We start from the raw sequence: 14,747 nt of genomic DNA, 5'->3' as shown, positions 1-14,747 counted from the left end.
GCTGCAGCGTAAAAGGCAAGAGTCACCTCAGAACTTCTGGAGGTGGCATGACCCAGAACTGCAAATGAAATTTGCGGTGTACAGTAGAAGATGAGCAGGAAAGGTCACTGTCTGTGCTGTTAATCTGCAGCATGCCTGATGCTGTTCTCTGCAGATTCTGTGGCCTGTCTACAATACCCGATTTAGGACAACCTTAAGCTTCTTCCCGACGCATGAAAGGCAAGCTCTTAATACTCTGTAGAATGTAGAGAGTAGTAGTAAGAAAGTATATGATTCATTTCATATTAACTTGCATCTTTACTTTGTTGTCATTGACTTATATACTGTATATTGGAGTTACAAAATACAAAACAACATCTATAGTCCCTTTAGAGGCTACATCAATGTATCTTTTGAATAAGGTTGGAGCTAAATATATTGACCCATAAAACAACTGTTTAATTTTTAATGGTACTTAGCTAAAATTCAACAACTTTGATAGAATATTCCGCTTATAGTGGATGTGAAGTTAAACCCTCGAGTGGTGCAATTGGGTTTAGAGGGAAACACTGAGTGAAGAGAGCATTGGGAGTAAAGGGAAAGAACACAGTGCAAAAATGTCTTGGATTACTTCTTGGATTTTTTAAGCTTTCCCATCCCCAACAAATGTAAATACCTATCAGAATGACTCCTTTTTGTGACAAAGTGGCTATATATATTAATTTCCAAATTAGAATCAAGACGTATGGTTGAAGAGAATAAGGACAGGGATTCATTGTGTATCATGTGAATACTATTCACCAAATGATCTGATATATTTTGATCAAAAGAAAAACTGTGATGGTCAATTGGCAGTCTGTGCTGTCAGAGGGCAATATTAAAGCGCTGTAGCCTAGGGTATTTGAGAACAGACCACTGCTGTTAAATTACCATTTTCAAATAATACAATATGATGCCAACCATGAAGCCCATTAGTGCAGGGAAAATATTAGAAAATAACCTAAATAAATGACAAGGTGATAAAGGCACTTCCAAAAATGTTTACTTTAAACTGCTAACAAGGTTTTTCCCGAAGTATAAAAAAACTGAGAAGTGTAACATGTACAATTCTGGAACTTTTTAGGGATTATCAGTTGACAAATGCAGTATTGTGGTACAGAATGCATTGCCTAGTGTACATTTCTTAAATAATGCTATGTACTTACTTTACGACAAATTATAAGAGAAAACAATCCTGATCACTTTTCTCAACCCTCATTTCCAGCACACAAGCACCATGCAAGAAACAATAGACTATTTTTATCAGGAGAAATGTGTTGATCTGATACATAGTACTTTGGGTTGAATATTTGAATTACAAATTAATCTGAGAATAGTTTTAAGTGAAGTCTAAACCAAAAATATTTACCAGAAATCATGGAGATTATGTAAATAACTGCACTTTTTTGACAGGCTTTGTGTTTTTGTTGTTTAACTATTATTCATTTTTACTTAACTTGTTTTCTCTTCCATCATGCTCTATCCTCTCTTCTATCTTTCTGACCATCCTTCTCTTCTATTCTAAAGCTTTATCTGCTTTCTCTATTTTGCCTGTCTCGTGCCCTTCATCTCCTCTCATGAGAAGCTGCTGCCTGGCCTCAAAGGAAGCGTTAGAAAGGATCCATCAGCCAGACTAGTATTCTCTTGAGGATGCATCCAGCGTGTTGCTCTGCTCTGCGCACTTTCGTATATATCCAACCCCAGATAGCCTTTACTGTAGATCACAGGAACTGTTTTCAAATTTGCAGCAGTTATTCTGTGCTTGTCGGATACCAATCACCATACCCCTCACATGTTTTCCACAGCAATTTAACATATATTTACTTTTGTTGAGGGACATCTTTATGAATACAGGCTATGGTTACAATGCTCCATATCATCATATGCCTGGGTCTAAACATTGATTGGTGGTATATGTATGTGGGCTTGGTATTGGAGGATGAAAGGGTCACAGCAGCTTTAAAGCATAGAGAATGAATTTGCCATATGCATCTTGTGGGTTTTCAGGCAGCAGCTGGAAGCAGCGCCATGGCACTTTGAGCCTCAATGCTGGACCAAAACAAAGCCTCATTCATCCCCAAATAACAACATCTGGGCATGTTTAACAGCATGGATAAATAAACAAGCCCTATGGACACTAAATCCCCCGCACTCAATCACTCTCACTCCCTCTCCACCCGTTCCCCCTTGCCATTCTGAAGGCTGTAGGTTGTCGGTGTGGGAATGGCACATCAGCACTGATAGTGTGCATCCAATTAATTAGCCAAACGTTATCTCATTAGAAATTGCCCGCAGACAAAAACAAGTATACTCCCTTATAGTTCCAAACACCCGCTGGCCAAACATGAGGATGATTCTCTCGTGCTCCGTAACCTCTGTGATCTGTTGATGCTGAGTAGGAGGACTGAAAGAGAGGCATGTGAATACTGTTTGGTCAAAGTGTCCATCGTTAAACAGCAATTGCTCATGGCTCACATTTATCCAACAGCTTCTGCAGAATTAAACAGACCAGCCCCCAGCACATCCTAATGACTCCGTATCAGGAGGCAATCTAATGGTTTCTTTGTCTCTAAGTTATCTGTCTTTGTGGACATCTGCAACATTTGCACAGAGCTGTAAGCAAAAGTAAGCACCATCTGACACCGCTCTGAATCCCTTGCATTCCTTAACACCTGTGCCTCAATGTTATTTAAAGCACTCAGGGGCTCTGCAACAAACATCAGCCATTGGCTATTTGCTTGTGTGTGTATGTGTGTGTGTATGTTTGTGTGGTGGTGTATGTGCAAGGAGAAGCTTGACTTCTTGAGCACAGAAACCATGAACCACGAGTTATGTACAGACAAAGAAGGACTAAACTATGCAGAAGCCATTTTGTGTGGATGAAGAGAACTGCTTTATGTTGAAAAGATGTGACTTTGAATATGCATACTGAGGAATGTATCTCAGGAATGTTTATTTATTATCAGTAGATATCAACAACAAATATGTTTTGTGGCACCTCCACTAAAATAATTGAAATGTGTTTTTTAGCAGTACAACATTTTGAAATATAAGAAATAAGTGATTAACATAGCAACGAAACACTTATGTTCATTAAGTTTAAGGTTTGAAAATATCAATACAATGCTAACTTTGCTTTGGTGCTTATCACTTTAACTTTCAAATTGATTTTCACATAACATCTTAGGTTCAGTAGCGCTACTGACTTGGCTCAAAGTCAGATATATTTCCTTTTAAAACGTTTTTTGTTAGCATATATAATTATAGGCAACATGCATTAGTAATGAAATAATTCAATTTATATATTTCATTAGGCCGGACGGAATCTATTTCAGATTTACAAGCTTGTTTGGTGAGCTGCATCACAATGGATTATATGCCCAGTAGCTTCTTATCTGCTGCTGTAGTGTCGTGGTGTGCTGGAGCTTATCATCTGTCCACAGCTCTTCAAGGTTTCAGCAGGAGTAGCAGGGTGTCACTTGACACCCTCTGGGCTTTTCCAAGTCACATGGTTCTCAGCAGTGACAGATTTGTGATTAACGTATTTGCATGTACAGCTTTGTTACTGTGCACGAAAAAGCGTATGAATACAGTATGTAATCAAAGTACACATTTCTTGTCACTAACAATTGGCTCAGTCTCCAACCCATTCACAATGCTGATACATGACACAAGATGTCACTCTGATTACAGAGTTGGGGGTTGAATGCAATGGGGCAAACTAGCTTACGCTCTGGCACTGCAGATAATCAGAAGACGCTAGCTGCTAATAAGTTTTGATGGTCAATGTCTGTCAAGTTAAGTCAGAGGAAATCTGAGGTCTGTTCACAGTGAAGATCATCAGAAATAGCTATGCAGGGAAAGAATGATTTTTTATTTAACCTTTATTTAACCAGATAAAAGCATTGAGATAAAATCTAATTTTCAATGCTGACCTGGCCAAGAAGGCAGCAACGTTACACATAACACAAACATATAAAATACAGAGAACATAACTAAGAAAACAAAAGACGAAAAAGCAGTCACTACATTGTGCACATTAGGACAGTAAGAAAGGTACACTACTTATTACTGCAAGAGCAGCTGGTGCACGGACTTCAGACAACTTCAATTTAAAACATACTATTGAGACAAGTGCCCTCAGTTTTCGGCTTGATTGAAGGTCATTCCAAGACCAAGGACCATAATAAAAAAGACTCCTTTTTCCAGCCTCAGTCCACACAGCAGGAACCTGGAACCGTATCCAGGCATGTATCCATGAAAATAGGGATTTGTCTTTGTGAGTATCCGTGTATTGATTACATACATATGAAAATGCTGGACAATGGTAGGTTGGGCCACAAGATAATTAAGTCAATGACACACTGCAATAGAAGTAAACAAAGAGAAGACAATGGATAATAAGGTGGGAGTTTAGGAAGGTCACAGACTGTGCTTGATAAACAAATACTGAATCTGAAACTCATCCTTTTAGAATGTCAGAAAGTCGCTTCCAGAGGGAAGTTGGTTGAAAGTGTCCTTTCAATTAAGAGGACCATCATATTCCTGCACGCTGTTAAGGGTAGGGCTACATCTACATGTGCTTCAACAGGGAGCCAGTGAAGAGACATTCAGGCAAAAGTAATGTGTTGTGCTGTGGTTTGGTTTTGTTTGAAATATTTTGACTGCTGAGTTGTAGTTTTGAATAGGAAAACGTGGAGGCCTGGAGAATGATAAAGTAAAGTAATCTAAAACGTTGGGAACAAAATAATTGTCTTCTGTTTTCACTTGGTTGGTAAAATGGAGATATGTCCTTATCCTGGAGATATTGTTGAATTGTAAATGTGCTTTTCTGTACTCAGTTGAGAAAAATTCAAGGAAAGAACTACATTTTGATTGATTTAGATTGTACATGGACAATGTTTTCTTGACAATACCCCTTACTTTATTTTAATTAGATACTGTCTTTAGTAGACCCTGAGGTATCCATGGTTAGATATCAGGGGTTAACAGTATATATAGGTTTTCTTTCTCAACCATCAGCTCTACGCCTCAAGTGTTCTCTCCATCGGGGTTTGTCTCTGCATTGTCTGAAACAGCAGGTATGCGCAAATTAGAGTAGAAAATTGCTGATTTAAATGATCCTCTGCTGCCCACTTGGGCCACTGATTGTGCCAATCTACATGCAAATGGTCATGTTTATTACACCAGGGGAATAGCAAAACACAAAGTGCCCTTGATTAATAACTGGCTCTGCTTTTGTTTCAAAAAACAAAATGTAGACATACAGTCACCTGATTCTGCTGTAAGTCATACACACACTGCTAATACTAATTATTGACAATACATAAAATAAATATATACTATAATTCACAAAATACTTAGGGTTTTCCTTTTTATAATATAATGATTTTTCAAGCACTTCATTATTTAAAACATTTTAAGAATTAACATAAAGTGGATTTATCATGCCTTCATTAAAAAGATTTTCCTTACAAAACAAACACATCAACACTTATTATACATGGCAGGTCTGTACATCGTTCCTCTGCTTACCATCCACAGTCCATTCCCTTTCTTCCATCTCTCTTCAGTAACAGCTCCCTAGATGTTTACTCACTCGTCTACAATCACATTTAAGGAATTCATCTTACTGTCTCCCGGGTACCATGTATTATGGCTCTCCGTGGTTCTTCATGCAACTATGATAATGTGTGTCTTGGTTAGACTCCTAACGCCAATTACGAGTGGCTGTTATTGTGATGGACTCCACATTCATGCAGAAGAGTGACTGACTTTCTCGTCCCAGCTTTCCTCACACTGTATAACTGAATGTGCTGTTAAAACCAGAGCCCAGTGTACAGGCTGCACCACTTAGTGGAAATTGAGGACATGGTCTTCATTGTCTTACAGAGGAATAACCCACAAAGACCTTGTCATACATACGAATTTGAGCCAAAGGTATAATAAAAAATGTTGGTCTCCCCCCCACATTTATAATTGTCTTTTCATTTGCTTCAGAAGACATACAGAATCATGAGAGCAGTTAAGTTTTCCTCTCCTCATAAAAAGAAACAACTTTTAATTGCATCTGTAGCACAAATTGAGTTGCATGAACTTTGTGGCCAAGATATTAAATATGCAAGGATTTGCCACAGAATAATTTAAAAAAAAATAAATTGTACACTGTAGTAGAAACTACAAATATATATTTCGCATTTTGTCTAGATTCCATCAGAGTAGTATAGGTAGATTAGCCTTACAAATCAATTTGGAACTGACGTTGCTTTTTTCATACATCTTTCTATTTGTAGAGCAACAAAGTACGTTTTTCACATTTTTGAAGGAAGCAGGTTGAACTTTTGGACCATAAATATCTGAACACCAAAACTATTTAGGTCAGTGTAGATGCAGTAACTCTTCAAAAGTAGTAATTGATTATCAGTGATGTTCATAAAACAGACTCTCAAGTGCGTATTTTTGAACCATCAAGGAGAAAAACAGGTCCAGGCAGGTGTTTAAAAAAAGCTCCCTGATAAATTCAAGGACTTTGCTGCCAACAATTCGCTTTTTACGCAAAGCAAGGGGACAAATTAGGACAAATAGTTATCATTTTATCTTTTAGGACGAAAGCAGATTCATTACCCTTTGAAGTTTGATTTACAAACACTAGCAGAATTGGTTGATTCTTTAAAACAGATGATGAAACCAACTCAAAGAAGAACAAACCCTCAAATGGCAGAGCTGCATTATTTTCAATGCATTATGCATGCTTTTCTATCAAATGAGATTCAAGCAAATACCACCTGAAACACTGACTTGTTTGATTTGTTATGTTTGAATGGTGATGCATGTTCATCAGACGAGCCAGATGGTAGCGATGCGTTTGAGAGGAATGTCCCACTGATGATTTGTTGTTTTGCAAAATGACCTTCAACATTTTCTCATTTTTTCTCTGGTTCTAGGGAACAGGTGGAGGATAATTTCTCCTGAGAAAAAGATTATTTTTAAGAGAGTAACATCAATCATGTTTTCTCAAGACATAGTTACAGAGTGTGCCGTTGTGCAGCTTTACCATTGACAATAACGTTGGTCAAAATCATAGATTTCCAAACAGTGTCTGAATATCTATTGATACTGAAAGGGCTTTCACTGTGTGTTTTTTTACACTTAAGAACAACTATGCAGGATGTAGTTCAAACTATCTCTTTACTTAGTTAAAAGTGTGAGATTAAAGCAAAGAGATATAAGAAAGTTTGCTTGTATGTGTAGCCTAATTACTGATTGAATATCAGACAACATCACTACTGTACAGTACCATCTCTCAGGCTGTAAATCTATTTACAGTGCATTGTATATAAGCCATTTGAATGTCTCTATGGATTTAAAATGACAATGCTCAAAGAGAACTCATGCTTCCTTTCATCCTCCTCAAGATCTATACCCCTCCACGCTCTCCAGCTCCCGAAAGCACAGCGAACTCTTTTTTCAGATTGCTGGTGGGTCCACAGAATCCATCTCTCTGAACTCACATGACCTATGTTCCTCATAGCTTGAGAGACTCAATTAGTAGAGGAAACCAGCTGAATCCAGTTCAGATTGTTGCTTTGTTCTTTATTGAAATGAAATCTCTAATAGTGTTTGAAACATTGCCATAACCAAACACAACAGTCTATAGTTTTATGTTGATGTGACGGGGAGTACTCTTATTTCAACCTCTCCTTAGTACTCTTATTTTAACCTTTAAGGTAGAATAATTTCTGCTTTAATTATCATCAACCGCAAAGATTTCTTTGCACTCAGAACGGACTCAACTATTCATGCCAGAAATATCACTTAGAGTTACTGTGCCATGTTGACAAGAGCATCACGCAGTTGCTAAAGATTTATCGGCTGCACATTAATGTGGAAATTTCCCATTCCACCACATCCCAAAGGTGCTGTATTGAACTGTGATCTGCGGACTGTGGAAGCCTACAGAGTTCACTGAACTCATTGTCATGTTGGTGGAAACAGCTTCGATGACATGTGCTTTTTGACACGGTGCATCTTGATGCTCAATTGGTGTGAAGTGGCCTAATGTGTTCCAAGAAAATATGTCTCAGCACCAGGAACATTATGCTCTGACACAAGGCAGGATAGATCCCTAGATCCATGTTCTTTTGGACAAATTCTGACCCTACCATCTGCATGTCCCAGCAGAAATCATATTCATCAGCCCGAGCCTTTCAAATATTTCTGTTGAGCCTGTGCCAATCATAGCCTCATCTTCTTGTTCTCGGCCATCAAGAATGGAACCCCCTGTGGTCCTTTGGTGCTGTTGCCCATCTACTTCAAGGTTCAACATGTTTGTGTTCAGAGATGCTTCTCTACCTAGCTCTAGTCATAGTTATAAAGCGTGGTTATTAAGGTTACTTCTTCTGTCAGCCTAAACCAGTCTAAACATTTTCCTCTGAACTCGCTCATTAACAAGGCTTTCCCCCACATAACTGCCGTGCACAGGATGTTGTTTTTCACACCATGCTTTGTAAACTCTAGAGATTGTTGTTTGTGAAATTCCCTGTGGCTCAGCAGTTTCTAAGATACTCAAAACACCCGTTGGGCCCAAACTATCTTTTCACAGTCAAAGTCACTTAGATCCCATTTCTTCCCCATTCAGGTGTTTGCTCTGAACAACAACTGACTATGCTGCATGTTGTATGCATTGAGTAACTGTCACATTATTGGCTGATATGGTGTTTGCATTAACAAGCATGTGTACAGGTGTATCTAATACAATGATTAACATGTTGTATACACATCCTGCTTGTGGAAACAAGACCACCATCTTTATATTATTATTATCCTTTTATGTACCTGGTCTTAATTTATTTTAACATATTGTTGTTTGTTGTTTCTTCTCCTTTAGATGGCCCCCTGGGACCTCGTGGTCTAGTGGAAGCTACAGAGATGTGCACACAAGAATGCCTCGTCCTGGGACATTCAGACAACTGCTGGATGCCTCCGACGTTGGGAACATACCAGCAGCCAAAATCACCCGTGTCTAGCTTTGGGTCTCAGAGGGAGTGGGGTCCCAAGGAAAAACTTCTCAATGGACATACTCTGACCAGAACCTGGAAAAATGATAGTGGGCGGTCAGATCCTTTTGGTGATAGGAAGCCGTTTGGGAGTGGAGAGGGACACTTCACCAGCGGTGGCATGGCTGATATTCCACTGGTGAGTCTGAAGTCCTGCCAGCCAGCGTCCTGCCCCGACAGCCCCAAGGACCAGCAGCTATAAGACAGACTTTGTTTCTGTGCTGTGAGATGTCCACATGGACTCCTCTCTCTTTTATTGTATTCTTTCTAGTTTCATCTCTTCCCACTTAAGTTGATGCTTCTGCAGTGTGATAGCCACATGTACTATGAAGGCCACACAACTATAGTGCTTATGCTGTGTTCTCTACAATTCAACTTTACTATGGCTCTAGAGGAACCTCTTTTTTTATGAACATCCATGGATTTCTTCAACGTAACATTTTCTGTCCACTTCATGTGTGATTTGGACAAGTGGGGGAAGGACATGCGTTAAATGGAGAAAATTAAAACAAATTGCAAGAAAAAAAAAAACTACCATGGCTGAAGTATATACAAATATTTGTGGTGTGGTTGTTATTGAGTTGTTCGGGACTATATTAATCAACACAATCAAAGAAAATGGAATTACATTTCAGAAAGTGTTGTTCTAATAACACTGTTAGTGGACACTCGTTTATTCTGTCATTGTCTGTGTGTTTGTAAATAAGACTTATTAACCACTATCATATACCCGTAATAACCACAGTGATTAGGACAGTTCTTGGCTCTTGTCATCATAATGGCTTGTCATGAGGATTTGGGATTTCAACTGGACAAATATCTATAATGTGTCATAATGTACAACGAGAAAACATTTACCCAATTCTTTAAAAAATCCAATGGCTGATTTTGAAACAAATTTCCATCCCGTGATATACTCAATGTTCCAACATATTTCATAATAATTTTCTTCAAGTACTGCAAAACCACAGGCAAACCTTTTTTAAAAAAAACATTTTGTATAAAGGATGTCAGTGCTCAATATGTGCATTATAAAGATGAAAAGCTTTGAAAGCGCTCCTCTATAAACTGATTTTGAAAGTGTTCAGTACAATTAAATAGCAATATATTTGTAAATGGCTAAATGTTTTATCTAACGTTGATCTTATTACTGTATAGATTTTATTCAAATTGTGATTTAACTGGGTGCAATCCCTCAGTAGTACCTGCAATTTATTGACATATGTATATATATTATTTGCACATGGACTATTGTTTCCATCCATAAGAAAACACAGGTTTAGATAACACTTAAACTAAAATTATGACATTGAACCTTTGAATCTTGAATATTGAATGAATCACTTTAATCACTGTGCCTTCATGATGTTTCTTCAAACACTGAATTGTGCTTATTTAAATGATGAGAACATGTTGGCTTCAAAGACTATCCTGTCTTAAAATCAAATGCCTTATGCATTGAATGTTTGCCAAATTTAGAGACACATTCACACAGGTGTTAAAGAACGAAATTAAGTCCTTGGCACTTAAGAAAAACACAAAGACATGTGCAGATAATGGGTCAACCATGAAAGATCATCTGTCATTCCACTGTCTGAAGAAGTTTGTTTTATTCCACAGCATGGAAGGCAACTTACACAATGGAAAAGCATGCTAAAAGATATAGCTTTTAAACATTTACTTGATCATTTTTGTGTCATTTTATTTTGCTGGAATAGAGTTGATTTGTGCATTAAGGAGACATTCAGTTTGTAAAGCACTTTCATATTTATGTCACAATATAAAGAAGTTAAATGGGTTGGAGTGATTTGCTTATCGCAGTTTGTTCGTCAGTTGTAAGGGTGTTTGACATCACAGATACTGGAACAGTTAATCCTTGTTGCTACTCTAAAGGTATACAGCTACTGCAATAAATGTTTTAACTATTTGTATGCTTATTTGTGTTCAAGATGTTCACCTTAAGAGTTTTGTGTCGGTTTTCGGCACACGTTTTCAAAATCACCTGGTACAAAATGTTGTTGTAAAATGAGCCAGTAATTTATTTCTAAACCACAGTAAGCTCATGAGGGGCAATTTAGTTTTCCCAATGTTTGGAGTAAATGTATTTATTTTATAACAGCCATGGACACAGCATTTACTTTTAATAACATCGTTTTTCTTTGAAAATAAGCATTGGGCTCTTATAAATGAGACAAAATGAGACAATGTCCGAAAAACCTATTTTATAAGAGTGTGTCAGCTTGAAAAAATATTTGCTCTGACCATTACTTCAGTTTACTTATTGTATCCTATCCAAAAGTATAAACCTCCCCTAAATCATTACTTCCAGGGTCACTGTGGCATGAAAGCCCTCCATTAGAAATGCTGCAAAGCCTGAAAGAAGCAATTTTGGGAAGGTACAATATCTGAATGGGGGTTGCCATGGAAAAGCACAGTTTTGGGCAATTTCCATTAAATCTCTCAATTTACTGCATGTTTAATCATAAGGTTATGAGCTTTGATTAGTCGCTGATACAATATGATTTCAAATGGAGGGTGAAGAGGTCAGAGATCGGGACAATGAGGGTGAGCCAAGACTGTCACTCTAACCTGGATATGGCAAAGCAATGCCCGCTGTGCCTTAACCAGGCTAGAGTAACAGGAACTGCCATACCCAATAAATCATGGAGGGATCTCTCAATATAATGTTGTGGTGGTGATATCAGGGATTTTCGATGGCACTATATAATGTATACATTTGAATTGACTGGTCAAATACAATTGCAGTAACTATAGTGTGATAGCAATTTTGGACACAGACTAGCAACTTTAAAAACAATGTAAGGTTGAGTGTAGCTCTCAAAAAAAATCAGCTTTACTCCAGCTATATCAGGACTGTGTGTGTGTGGGTTTGTTCAGATTTGATTGACAGCGACCAGACAACACATTATCAGTAATCAGGTTATGATTCAAAACTCCTTGAGAAAAGACTGAGAAAGCACAGGGAGATTTTGTGACTTATATTTTTTGTCAATATCGCATCACATTACTTATAGTAGGCGGCTGATTGAGGAGAAACAACGATATACTGTGTGTATAAATATATGTGTTTTATTATCTCTCCTGCAACAAAAACATGTCTGGTACTGTAACTCCAAACCCACCGACACTAATACATATATACTTCAGACGGCAAAGTGCCAGTGATGATGATAAGTTAACAATCATCACATGACTTCATCTGCCAAGAGTTAAACATACTTTTTCCACAGATGTAAGAATAATACTGCAGCGTTGTGCTCAACGACTCAGAAATACATTTGCTTGAAACCACTGGCCAGTAATGAAGGGCCAGGCACCCAGCAGAACTTGTGAAGTAATTATATTTTCCTTATTCTTTACGGTTTCTCTTACTTGCTGTAACCTCATTTGATATATTTATCAGCTGTCGCCCAATGGACCTGCTTAAATTCTTATTTGCCATGCTAGCTATCGACTTGGGCAAGAATAGTTTCTGAGAAGCTTCAAAGCTAATTGCCTTGGAAGTGTGAGAGGAAGTAAATTAGTGTCACGCCACAACCAAGAAAAAAGGTTCCCAATCGCATTTCCTTTTTATATGGCTTTGAGAATATTTTTCTCAAGGAAGCCTCCTTGCACAAAGTGGAACAGAGTGAATGTTCAGCGGGGAATCAGTCACAGAGAAGGCATGCACTTCAGACAGAAGGAGAGCCAACTCTCCACAAAGATACAGTCGACAGAAGCAGCACCATCTACATATTTTGAAGGCCATATTTGAAGATAATAAGAGCACAAATGAATGTTGTCTGCTCCAAGACTTCAGTTAGTTTCATTTCATCTCATGATTTTGGGAGAATTCCATCTGGATCTCAACTAATCTTATAGACCCTGTGGCCTTGTGAATCTAAGTATCTTCAGCCATTAGGGATTCCTGTTTACTTCACTGGAAAAGGAATTCGGTGGGAGGCCCGGATCTAACACTGGTTACAGTGGAGCTTTAAACAACAATGTTTCTCTGTAGAACACTGTCAACAGAAGGTAAGTGTTGTGCAGCCTAGCTTTATAATCCAAGTTGTCTTCCTTGACCAGATAGTTATCTGCTTTACTCTCATAGTAGATATCAGCACTGTTAACACTATGACTCAACTGAGCTAAATTCAGAGGACATTGCAATGATCCAAGGCAAGGATAAAAACATTTATCAGTTTGCAAAATATAAGCAGAAGCTGATTTTCACAAGAATAGCTAAATTATCATTGTTGAATCAAACCTTGAGAAATGTATATACTTTTATAGAAACATTCTAGTTTTAGATGTAGTATTTTACAGCCATATACAGTACACCAAACTGTCTTGAAATGAATTGTACAAAAGTGTACCACACATCAAGAGCCATCTATACTAAAACACAAACGCCGTAAGAAGAGAGAAAAGAGAGTTTAATATATTATTAACACATTTGGACCACATCAAATATAACCAACAGCTTTGTTCCGTTAAATACGGAGAGCACATACAGAACACGCAGAACAGTTTCCGAAAACATAATCTTGATGAACCAAATGAGCATTTTCAGCTGTCACGCAAAGTCCACAAAAGAGGAATAGTTTGTTCTGGCCTTTAACTCCAGATGAATGTGCAGTGCCATCGAAATCAGTTTAAAAAATGGAACATGATAGTTTCAGTGATTATCTTTAGATATGGGTACATTGTCTTGTACAGATCTGACAGCACAACCTTTACAGATGTCTGAGTGCATACAAAGTGAGCCTCCAAGACACCGTCAGAGACGAAGCCTAGGACTATGTGTCTTCCTCCAAAACTCTGAACTCAATGCTCTCTATTTAAATAAACAGCAGCACAATATATTAATATTACACGCCTTGAGGAAGAGGAGGCTGACCAAATGAAACATGAAGGTCAGCAGAGAAGATGATGAGAGAACATGAACTGTCATGCAATACCCACAGCAATAACTATGACAGATTAAGAGTCTGTCAGGAGAAATTGTACCTTGCCCAGCTCCTCTTACTATGACCTTATACTATGAATTTGAATCATTTGAGTTATTACATTCCCAGAGGTCACTGTGAAATACTGTAGGTCAAAACAGTTGAGTGAATACTGAGAGCTTCTTACTGAGAAGCCTCAAAGAAACTAGTGTTTGTATCAGAAAACACAAATTAGAGGCTTCTATAATTCAAGTGGCTTTGTAAGGCTTGTATTTGTATATGTGAAATAGATCAATGACATGGGCTCAACTAAGTGACCCTGGTAAACATAACAGCATGTTTTCAGTTTGATTATGTTAGCATGTTGACATTAGCTTTCAGATTGTACAAGACATTCATTCAATTTAAAACATTTTTACTTCAATGAAAAATAAAAACACAAACAAGCGTCAAACAAAATTGCCAACACCAGTGTTCATGTTGGGCCTGTGTTCACATCCTCAAGAGGAAATGTCATACTATGTTGTTGTAATCCTCACGACAATAATACATATTGCAGGAGCATTTTTGTGATCTGATGTGCACAGTGGTAGGACAGCTTTATTTGTCTGTGCCTTCAAAATAATCACTGTTACAAAAACAAATAGATCTGACACTACTATGGCAAAGATTTGGTTTGGTAAAGGCACCCAATGACAATTGAGTTTATGAAAGGATTCTGGTT

General features: G+C 37.8%; 1 protein-coding gene across 3 annotated transcripts in view; it reads left to right on the top strand.

Annotated features, from left to right (window-relative positions):
* Positions 1-11,001, top strand: part of LOC117471237 (protocadherin-9) — a 184,506-nt gene extending 173,505 nt beyond the window's left edge. For all 3 annotated transcript variants that reach the window (XM_034116094.1, XM_034116095.1, XM_034116093.1), the window contains one exon: positions 8,906-11,001. In XM_034116094.1, coding sequence (XP_033971985.1) covers positions 8,906-9,276 — 371 coding nt within the window. In that variant the 3' untranslated portion in view covers positions 9,277-11,001. The remainder of the gene's footprint in view (positions 1-8,905) is intronic.
* Positions 11,002-14,747: the final 3,746 nt, after the last annotated feature.

The sequence above is a fragment of the Trematomus bernacchii genome, unplaced genomic scaffold, assembly GCF_902827165.1.
Source record: "Trematomus bernacchii unplaced genomic scaffold, fTreBer1.1, whole genome shotgun sequence".
Taxonomy (NCBI): Eukaryota; Metazoa; Chordata; class Actinopteri; order Perciformes; family Nototheniidae; genus Trematomus; species Trematomus bernacchii.
The sequence above is the reverse complement of the archived record's forward strand: the minus strand, read 5'-3'. Positions and strand labels throughout refer to the sequence as shown.